At 40.3% G+C, this 11,682-nt stretch overlaps 1 protein-coding gene across 3 annotated transcripts in view; it reads left to right on the forward strand.

Annotated features, from left to right (window-relative positions):
- Nucleotides 1-11,682, forward strand: part of LOC108116596 (phosphofurin acidic cluster sorting protein 2) — a 36,685-nt gene that overhangs the window by 20,649 nt on the left and 4,354 nt on the right. Inside the window, exons 1-4 of one of the 3 annotated variants that reach the window (XM_017228548.2) lie at nt 6,516-6,804; nt 7,245-7,552; nt 9,569-9,917; nt 10,962-11,087. In XM_017228548.2, the coding sequence (XP_017084037.1) occupies nt 7,388-7,552; nt 9,569-9,917; nt 10,962-11,087 (640 nt within the window). In that variant the 5' untranslated portion in view covers nt 6,516-6,804; nt 7,245-7,387. Of the gene's footprint in view, nt 1-6,515; nt 6,805-7,244; nt 7,553-9,568; nt 9,918-10,961; nt 11,088-11,682 lie in introns of those variants that run through there. The other 2 variants (XM_017228546.2, XM_017228547.2) reach the window with 2 other exon arrangements.

Raw genomic sequence — 11,682 nt, forward strand, 5'->3', positions numbered from 1 at the left:
TACACCTATCACTAGGGAGCAGTCTTAACTGCTATAAATACATCTATCTGATAGGCAAGATTATGTATAGTTTATAGTTGTGGTTTTTAGTGTCCCATGTCGACCATGTCCCGTGTCTACACCGGACTCTACACTTCCATGAGCATTCCCTGAACCGAAGCGTGCTAAAGAATTTATTGCCAAATCCATAAAACACAAATAAATGGACCCACGAGTCCCAGTCGCAGGCCCAGGCCCATGCCCAGTCAAGATTAGAGAAGTGCTAATGACGCAAACTGGGCAATTAATGACCCAAGGTGGTGGCGGTGTGGGGGAGGCAGGAGATTGAAGCACCAACTCTGCTTCACTCCATGACGGATGAGTGGCTGTCCCGAGATCAGATGATGCTTCAAATTTGAGCTGATGTTTATGGTAATTGCTTGTGAAACAATGTGAAAGGGGGCGGACAGGGCAGGGTTAGGTGGCTAGAAGTGACGTCAGAGACACGCATTTCAAGAATCTATGCCATGAATTCTCCCCACGGCTGGGGCTGTGAAAAGGCGGCCCCACATGGCAACATGGCAACAGTGGCCTCATCCATGGCAATCTAATTGAAATTATTTTTCAGCTATTTCTGTTTGACAAGAGAATGGCGTGCGAACCGAAAAGAGCGAGCTCTATGCGTCGAGAGGAAATTCAATTATGAAAATAGCGTTGAGCTAGTGGAAAACTCATTTACCATGCGGTTTCCCATCGGCAACATCTGCTCTGCTGGGCCCTACGAAAATAAAATCAAATTAAAGTGGTTGGGGGGGCCAAGGAGTGGCCATTTAAGATGCGATGGATGAATGGAAAAGGGCACCGAGGGCTGCTCCTGTGTGGCAGTAGTTAAGCTGTTGAGCCGTCCTCCTTGAGGGGATGATGGGGTATATAGAGAGATTTGCAGTGTTCTCACGTCATTCGGTCAGGGCCAAGGTAAAGGTCAACCCCCGTGTGCTGCTCACCTCTAACCTGGCCCGGCTGATGAAATATGTATGACATGCAAAATTGAATCTTTGCAACGTGATTTTTTGTTGTTTTTCTTTTCCGGTCCAAACTTTTGCAGTTTCTAATGGCAAACTGATCGGTGGCATGGTGGCTGTCAAACTAGTTGGATAAAAGCATTAAATTGGTATACCCTAGCAAGGGGTATGACTCTTCCTAGGGTATTTCTTCAAAGTTTAAACTAACAAAATATTATAACTAGAACAGACTCCATACCCACTTTTGGTTTCATACACCCAAACTTACTTTCCCTTCCAACTCAACGACTGTAAATCAACTCCATTGGTCATAAATCATGCCTTTGCCAGTATTCTCTTTGGCACACCCCGAGGATTGGGAACTGGGGATATCCCCAACACGATGAGCTGGTGGCCATCAGAAGTTCGCCTGTCGCTGGCCACTTGGCAATGGGCCAAGGCCCTAGAATTTGGCTCCTGTTTTCAAACCATTCCGTTGGCAGTGACAGTCAGTCCCATATAGTGAGGGTCAGCACTTGAACCCGAGCTAAATGAACTTAGTTATAGCCCAGAAGGGGAAGGGTTAGTAGATATAGATACAGACAGCTCTGTTAAATTACTTTGGGTCTCGCTTTCTAATTTGCAAAAATGGAATTCAAAAGCAGAACAGAGAGCATGGGCAATGCGAGGAAAACCTTTTTGCCTCAACCTCAATTTGGTGTATTGATTTTCTCTTTATGCGATCCGGCCTCCAAAAAGCGCTGCTGATGGCATTCTGTTCTTGTTCTTGTTGCCGGGGGTGAAGAGGTCGTCGCTGGTAGAGGGGAAAAGTGCACTGGGGGAAAATGTCTTTGAAAATAATCTTTAAATCCTAGTTTTTCGTAGGTATTCTTGGTCATTTACATTTTTGCAACTTAAGTCCTCGAAGGCAACCTTTTATTCCAAGTTCAATAGCCTGGGGTTGATTCTTTTCATCATTTCTACTCAGATTTATTCAAGTAAATAACAAAATTTGGAGCCATCTTTGTTGACAATATGGAAGTAATATTATATTTTTAACGTGTGGTGTGGGTGTAGGTGTGTGCCTGATTGCCGCAGGGCTGTTTGCTGTTGTTGTTGCTGTCGCTGCTTGTTGAATATGCCCCAACCAGCAGCACACCTCGCCCCGTTCCGCCCAGTCCAGTCCCAGACCCACCCACTCCGACATACACTCCCAAAGTGCCGCGCACCCGTTCGCATCCATGCCCGCAGGTGCCAGGCCGAGTCGGGCACCATTAGCAGTCGGACGCTCCTTGAACGAGCTGCGAGACCAGCGGAACTTGTTTTGGTGGGTGGATTTTTAAGAGGGGTATTGGGATGATGAATTTTCCATGGCCATAACGATGGCATAAAACTGTGGCAAGGGGACGGCTGCAAACCAAAAAAACAAGAGCCCTGTGTAAGTTGGTAACACAGTAGCCTAGTTTACGGAAATTTGAAAGGACCAAGAGAAAACGTTTAAATAGATATGTACATGTACTACTCGTTAAGTACTCATAAAAGTTTTATTAGTTTTTTAATCGGAGTGTTTGGTTCATTAATTTTCAATGGTAATAACACCAAGAGCGGTGAAAGCTTTAGCGGCTTTTAAACACAGTTGAGAATTCAATGGAATTAAAAATGAAAATAATAAGTTCTTAAGTTTTTATACCTTTCCTAGAGGTTTCCTCTTCTGTCGTTAAATATTTATTAAATCCCAACCAATTGGATTGCTTAAAATGAACTCTAATCATCTTCTTCATCTTTCTAGCCCTTGGTTGTTCACTTAATGAAATCCATAAATAACTCTCAAGACCAAAAGGAAATCAATCAAAAAACTTGTGATTCCTGGTCCCATCTGTGTGTCCCTATTCCATCGATTAAGGACTTATAATTTATGTAGAGGGTAATGCCACGCCCACGTCCTGCTCAGCCTGCGGCTGCTACTGCTACTGCTGCATCCCGGTCTTCATCGTATTCTCGTTCTTATGAAGCTTCTGCTGATGACAGCTCCGACAGCTTTTTTTTTTCTGTGCCGTTTCCACAACGACAGGAATTAAGTCATTTGTCCTTGAGTGCCAGAGATAAACGCTCTGCAGAAGTGACATGGAACGAGGGGAATGGGCGGGCAAAAAGGTGGCACGATAGGGAGGCTGTTTTGCGCCTCTAATGACCGTAGAGCCACCCCTACAGATATATATATATATATATATATATAGTGTGCACCCTAACCATTGAGTGGTTAATGGCGAAATGCGTAAATTATGTCGAGAGTATCCACATTGTTCACTTCCACGCTGCTGCTGCTGCTGCTGTTGTTATTTTCCCCTCTTGTTATCATCTTCTGCAGGCAACAACCTCCTCCTACGCCTCACACCACCACCCCATTGGCTGTCATCTAATGACAAGATTCGTGTGCTGGCCAAGGTCAAACCAATGTATTGCCTTTTTGTGCCAGTTTGCTATTCCTCTTGGCTTGTTTACCCGGCTCTTGATTCTCGGTTCAAGGGTGTATTGTGTTTTTGCAATAATATATTTATTTTAATATTTTCAGCTGACCTAGCTAATGTTCAGAAATTCTGTATAGAAAGTCGAAACTGTAGAAAATTTGTGGTAAAATATAGAACTTTCATGGTTTTACTTTAACACGAAGTATCTAAAAGTCGGAAAATTGTTTCAAATTGAATTCAGTTTTTGTTGTTACTATAGGTAGCTGTTGTTGTTGTGGTTTATCCGACCTCCTGCATGGATATAGAGAGCACAGACACTAAATCAATGTCGCTCGTCGCTTTTCAATACGGTTTTCATTACTCATACGCAGCGTGGCACCAACAAAGCGTGGGATGTGAATGTGCGTTGTGGTGAGGGTAGCACTGGGAATAAGAATCCCAATGTTTCTGAGGGAGGTTGGGAGGGTGGTGTTAATGGAGACTGAGGTGGACTGTGCTGAAACGAGGGCTTTGCCCATGACACATCTTCCATAGCTTTCGGCAACACTTTGTCTGCTGTTATTGTCTCTCTTGCTTGGCCTTTGTTTACTTGTCTTGCCTTGCTTCTCCCATGTGGAAAACACTTTTCGTGGAAATTCCTTGAACCAAAGTGTGTGCATTATATTCACTTGCCTTCCTGGAAGCGTGGCCAAAGTCCCCAGACAGGGAAAAGGTCATTAAAGTGTTTAAGAATTGCATGCAATTATAAAGGAATAGAAACTGAAAGAATGGAAAACAGTAAAACAATGCCAGGGAGAGACGTCATTAACTTGTCTGCGTAATTGCAACAACGAAGACAAACAAAATAATTGCCCTCAAGAAGGAAACTTCCATTTTCTTCTTCTCCTTTTTTTTTTTTAACCAACACGCAAAGCGGGCAAAGATAAATATGGGGATCCGTATAATAGTCAATAAGCTGGAATGCAGCTTCTGCTTTGGCCCAATTAATCATCGCTGCCAGCAGTTTTTCCCAAGCCACTCTATCCCCCGTAGAGTTCCACCATTCAGTACCTTTCTGTGCCCGCTTTTTAATCATTCCCTGTACTTATCACTTAACGGGCTCTGAGGCTGTCAAAAGTTACACTTAACCGGAGTTTGCTCTGCACCCACACTATCAAAACAGACTGAAGAGAATAGCTCATAGCTCATCCACTAGCACCGCCTAGCACGCGATGGATACCCAGATACGAGAGTCTCCGAGACGTACCGCCAACTATACACCCACAGTCCACGGCCCACACCCACCTATTTACCCTCTTTCTCTTTCGGTTCTCGCGTAGACAACAGACTACAGAAACCGGCCGGTGAATAGCTTTGGCTAAATGATAACGACGGCGCAACATGCGACCAAATAAACAAACAAAACAAGTAGCAGCGGTGTAGTTAAAGAACCTCGAATATTAAAATACCTCTTAAACAGTTTATAAGAGATGGGATCCTTTAGATATAGCACAGAATAGGCTATATAGTTGGCTGATAAATAAAAGATCATGGAAGAGTTTTACTTTAGAAAACATTTACTTCTATCTCTTTGTCAGATTAGAGGGTAGGCACGTTTCTTTTAGTTTCCAAGCAAAGAAAACTTGAAGTATAATATTAGATAAGATTTTGTACATGGGCTTGACTAATAAAAATGCTTTATTTTTAAGAACAAGAGTGCTAAGCCCATTTTATCGATTACCAAGAATTGATAAGCGTTGATATCATAGAAATATTTCTATAAAATTTATTAGAACTTGTTCCTGCATACATAAATTAAATAATAATAAAATCCACAAGTGCAGAACACCCTTGAAATCTTTGATTACTGGGTATAAAAACAGATGAGAATCGTAATTGAAATGAACTGAAAACGGGAGTGGAAGTGGTAGCCGGTTTTCGAAAATGAAGTGGAAATTGTATGAAATGGGAGTGGGAATCGGAATCAGAATGGGAATCGGAGTGCAACAAGTGACATCAGAAGGCGATGACACAAATCTTATCGCAAACAATGTACTTGCCCGATATGAGCGAGTGTGAGAAAAGCTCTTTTTTTATACTCTAAATAAACTAGTTCACACGATCAACAAAAAGTACATGCTCCATAATTCTAGATCAACAGGAATTGCTGCGTAAATTTTAAATTTCAGAACTTCAAGTACCTGATCATTATAATAAGCACTTAATATTCTATGAAGTACCTTCAGACAATGTACAGAAACACATTCATATTTTGTACCTAAAAGATAAAGATTTTTCACACTAGATCATTAAATTTTTAAGTGGCCTAAAATTAAATTCGATTCCCTATATTCAGTATGCATTTGGATATATAATCGATGAGCTGATTGAGTAGGTGCCATCTTGCTCTCCCTAAGTAAATCCCATTGGGAAGCCCTTCCCCTCGTTTTATTCCCACTTTACACCCACTTCATACCTAACATTTTAGTTCAATTGCCCGAATCGAGGCGTAAAAATAGCTTTAATGAGCATTTCCCATGCAGTGAGCTTTTGACACTTGTTTAGTAATATCGAACAGCGACCCATATATAGATAAGCCCACGTGTGACGGCCTGTGTGCTCCGATATAATGGAATATATCGAAGCGCACGTTTGTTTGTCTCCCTCAATTGCTCCATATTGATTTGAGTAATTTCTCTTGGTGCGCGAGTAGCTCATCTCTCTCGTTGCTCGCAGGTGTTGTTGTTGCTGTCAGCGCCCGCTCTCTCCCACTGTCATTGCACTAGTGCTGGCAGAATTTCAAAGTAAAAAGAGCTAGATTTTAAAGTAATAGATAAAAAAGCTAAGATCTATTGCTAATCCCATTATTTAGTCTTTAGTTCTAATTACTCATCTTTTGTATGTCTACAAGAATATGTTCCTTTCCAATATCTCATATAAACAGTATATATGATTGATCTATATTTAGCCTTAAACAAGTCAAAGTGGCAGCACAGCACCCCACTCTTCCTCTCCCACTGGCCCCACTCTCCCGCGCTCTCTCTCTTACTCATCGCAAGTGCACAAAACGTGCCGAGCTCCGAGCAATTCATTCATTTCACTGACAAACGCTCAGCGGTTCACACACTCGCCACTCGAAGAAGAGAAAGAAGCGCCGGAAAGAAAGTACAAAAATAATAATAATAATAATAACAATAATACGGGAGATGAACAGATAAATCGGGCGTAGTTAAAGCCAAAACAAAAAACAACAAAAACTGTTAAAAAGACAGTCAACCGTGATATCTGTGATTAATTTACGAAACAAAACAAGGAAAAAACGACGTGCCTTTCGTTTAATCTTCAAATTGATGAAAAACGCAGTTAACTGTAAAAAGGTAGTGAAATGTTTACCGTTATTGGTGATGATTAATATAAAATATACAACAAAAATACTATATAAATATAGAGAGAGAGATATAAAAATGATCTTTTTAAAGTAAAGCAAAACTTTGTTAATCTGTTTAAAGAGAAAAAAAGTTTTTGTTGTTAAACTGTTTAAATAACGTGTGATACAATAGTAGATGAATACATCAATAGCAATTAAATGAGAATGTGTAAAGGAATATTTAAAAACGAAATAGGTTTTTAACGGTTTCGGCTCGGCACTTAACCCATTTGTATTGTACAAAACAAGCCTGTCGTAAACTGCAACAGTTTATAACAACGCAAAAAGCGTTTATCTTAGTTTTATACAGAGATACGAGTTTGCCATTACTTATCCAAAAGATACTTATATACAGATATAATATATTTATATGGTAATCTTGTTCCGCAGATCGCGTTGCTGAGTATTCCGACGAGGACGAGGAGGCCGAGTTCAGTTCAGGCGAATTCAACGACGAGGCCAACGAACTGGGCCTGATCCGGGGCTACGATCCCAAGGATCCGCGGGACTACAACCATCCGGCCAAGCATGATATGCGCAAATATCGCAACAAGCTGCAACGCTCCGGTATCGAGGACTGCGCCCTAGTCGGTCACCATCCCGGCAGCATCCAGCACCATCATCCCGGCGTAGTCGTAGATAGCGATAGTGAATTCGAGATGAAGGACAAGAGCTCGTCACGGGCCAAGTTTAGCCGGGTGAGTCAATCAAACAAAATCGTGTAATCCCGCCCAGCTGTTCCGCGTGGCACCCAAAAACCAAAAAAAAATTGTGTCTCTTACCCAAAAGTATTTTCATTACCGCTCGATATAATTGCGTGGCAACACGTCAGCAGTCTGGGGGTCTTCTATTCGGGGGGCTCTAAAATTCATTATGCAAAGTGAATAAATATCACTTAGTGGCTATCTATATAGATTACAAGCACACATTCGCACATATAGAAGTAGAGAGGGGCAGACACCATTCATTAAACGAGCTAAAAAGTCAAAACAAAAGGAAAGTGGTTGAGTTTTTGTTTTGGTTTTGAACCTTTTAATCAGAGACTAAAGAATGCAAAGTTTGATAAAGTGTTTATGCTTAAATATTCCCCATATACTATGTAAATAGCTTCTGGATTCATTAACTAAAATGAATACTAGCTATGATAGAGTATTAATGATCTATCATGATTTCCTTGTTTCTTCAGCTAACAACTGCCTTTTGAGGAATTTCCCAGAAATTAGCATAAGCCAATCTATAAGACATTTCCATATTATTCGCATTTAGCCCACTCTAGCCATCGAAACTATGCTTAGCCTTGTCTTACATTGTTAGTACCTTGCTGTTACCTCCTCATTCTTGTTTTGGCATTTGCCAATTGCGAAATATTGTCAGTTCCTTGCTGCTAACCCAGATCCGCAGGCAGCAGATACAAGATACACAAACTGAACCAAACAAAGACCCACAGCCGGCGGGCAAATCAAATGAAATATGTATCAAAAATGTATCCCTATAGTATACGATATATATATACTCTTATACAGATATATAAACTTATGTTCGGGCATGCCCCAAACGGGGTGGCCAAGAATTTCTGTGGCAAATAGTTGACAATTGTTGGGGCGGCGGCCTTGGCGTGTCGCTTACTCGACTCAATTTGCTTAGATTCGCCCGGTGGCATACTTTCGAACCTATGACTATATCTCAGGGCTATATCGGGGCCACGGATTGACATACTGTTTGTGTGGGTTGCGATCTAAAAAAGGAAGCCACACAATTTCCGCATGACAATAGATCGAAGTTGGATTAGATCAAGGGTTTTCTAAACAATAGAATATAAATAAATATCAATATTTTCTTGATTCAAAAAAGACTAATGCTACTTTACTTTCCCGCTTAAGCTAAACCCCCTTTAGGCCTTTTTCTATTCCCATTATTATTAGAAAATCCATGCCTTATTTATGGGGGTTTTTCCCTTTGGAAGTATGGGTACTAATCACAACAGAGACAATTTTCTTAAGCTGCCGCTTAAATATTTAAACAGCGTAAGGCTTTGACTCGGCTCAGCTGTTTGGGCCAATTATGGACTTTATCCACGTCCTCGTCCTCGTTCTCTTCTTGCCGTTCCACGCACCTGGCCAACATCCGCAGCACAGGTGTAAAATTAGCCTGCGGCTTTTATTGTCATGGCTTCTGCTTTTTTTGCTGTTGCTGTTGCTGGCTTTTTATCGCAGGATCATTTTGAATGCCTGCCGTAGATAAAAAACACGCCTAATGACAGTCCCAAACAAAACAACAACAACAAAAAGGCTGAAAAATAAAACAAACAAAAAGAAACCGATGAGAGAGGAGCAATTAAAAAAGAACGATGCATAAATTTTAACGGCTCCTCTCCAGTCGTCATCGCTGTCGCAGTCCTTGAGATTTTGTTTAATGGCCTATAAGCAACTTTAGATTTAGCCAGCGGCTATTAAGAGGTACTTAAAAGGGAAGGGGGAGGAGCAGAGAGAACAATTTTGTTAAGCTTTAACGTTGTTTTGTATTTCGAAAAGAGCTTGTTTTCACGTTATCTTGATCTTACAGATTTTATTTCCTGTTTGGATTTTTATTTTAGCTTAAAGTAAACTTTATCTTTTAGTTTTTTGTGAAATTAATATGTTTCGTAAATAGTTTATGACTTATGTAATATAAACTTAATATTAATAACAATTTACATACCCATCTCCCCCATTTAGACGATTTCGCTGCAGCAGCGGAACTTCAAGCAGAAGATAGTGGCGCTCTTGAAGAGGTTCAAGGTGAGCGAGGAGCTGGAAGGAGAGTCCGGTCACCGGGGAACGGCTGCACTGCGCGGAGAACGAGATTTGGATGCACTCTTCCAGGAACTGGAGTCGCTGTCCTGTTGCGAGGGCGACGATTCCGGACCGGACATGGACAGCATATCGGTGGGATCCACGCCGAAGCCATCGTTACGTCCGTTCTTTACCAATTCGCGGATAATGCTGCACGATAACATCACTGGCAACGGCGGAGATCTGAATCAATTGCTGGGCGGTGGTTCTGGACCCGGAATAGGAACTGCTGGTGAGTACGCATTCCGGAAGTTGTTAAAGGCGGGTCATTTGGGTTTTGCATTTTTGTTGATGTGCTATATTTAACTGGAGTTTAACTAAATGACTTTTGCTCTATGAATTTTCTTTGGCTTTCTAATGCGTTGCGTTGCGTTACGTATGAGTTTGTGGGAGTTGCGTTACGTTGCGTTGCGTTTGCCTTACGTTACTATGTTTCCTTAAATTGAAACACACAAAAATTCAGGCTATCAGCGGCCTTTTTATCAAACACAAATTACTAAATATGCGACTTAAAAGTTTAAGTTTAACTTTCTTATTAATTTTCGATTGATTTCTTTTAAAGTAGATAATTGGATTAGATATTTCAGGGTACCTATAAAGTTTAACATCATTTTAGATCTCTTTAATATGAAATATATATTTTGTTTTCCAGTGAATTCAAATCACTGTCTATTTTTATTATTATTTTCCCGGAAATTATGCGTCGAATTCTTTGCTTATATTTGTTTTAGGGTGTCGGTTTTTTTTTATCTATTTTTTTAGTGCTTTTTGCTTGTCCGCTTGTCGGCGATTTTCCATTGTCAACAGTTTGGGTCAAGGTTAAAAAACACGAAAAATAAAGAAAAGTTGCGGAAAGGAATGTCACAAACACACTAAAACGCAAAACACAACACAGCATACCGACACCAACACACACATACACGCACAGTTGAGCAGGACAAATTGTTTCGCCCGGGAAAATGGTGGAGGGGCGGGAGACAGTTAATTGTCTTGTTGACCGTTACTGTCACTGCCGCCCACAGAATAAAGTGGGCGCGGCCTTGCACATTTTTCCGGGCGTAAAACAGCAGCGCAACAATAACTTTTTTTCGTAGCTTTTGCTGAACTAACTTTCAAATTGTGTTTCAATATAGATTTAAGTCAAGTAAGGCTTAGCTTTAACTATATACTATTTAAAAACTGTATACTTAAGCAACAACAACAAAAACTCCAAAAACAAACAACAAACAAAAACAAAAGATACATTTTGCATGGCTTGAACAAATCTCTCTTGCAGGCAACTCTGAGCGCCGATCATCGGATAAGAGCGACCAATTGACCAATTCATCTTACAATCTTGAAAATAACAAAAACCAAAAATGCATTCATTTAACAAACAATAACAATTCGGCAACAACACCAGGTCTGTGTACATTACAGCAAAATCGAAAAACGAAAAATATTTATCCCCAAATATCCCTGAATCAAAATTATAGAAATACTATATACACTACCACCTCGCATATCACACCAGATACCTTTGAAATGAGACTAAGAATATGTATAGCATACTGCAATCCGTGCCCAGTTTGTATATATATGATACCAATCTACCCATCAGATGAATTTCCCATCCGAAATCTTGAGGGTTTACGCCATCCTGAAAATATTCAAAAATGCAGTAGTAAGAAATCGAAAACATCTGTTCGAATAAAAGCTTCCTAAAACCATATTATGACAAAATAAATTTAAATTTTCTTTTGATTTTTTTTATAAGTACCAAATTCCGTGAGATTCTGCTTTCTAAAAGGATTATACTTATCTTAGTGAATAATAAAGAGTAAAAGAGTTAACAGTCTTATATTCCATGCATATCTATTTATTAAAAATAGAAATAAATCAAATGTTTAAATAAAACAAAGCTTTGCTCTCACAAAAAGAAGCTATTTTAAAGATTAAAATTACCTTTTTCAATATTTGAAGGAGGCGGCGTATCCCCCAAATTCCCTGCCTTGCCC

This window comes from Drosophila eugracilis, unplaced genomic scaffold (genome assembly GCF_018153835.1).
Source record: "Drosophila eugracilis isolate 14026-0451.02 unplaced genomic scaffold, ASM1815383v1 contig_75, whole genome shotgun sequence".
In the NCBI taxonomy this organism is placed as follows: domain Eukaryota; kingdom Metazoa; phylum Arthropoda; class Insecta; order Diptera; family Drosophilidae; genus Drosophila; species Drosophila eugracilis.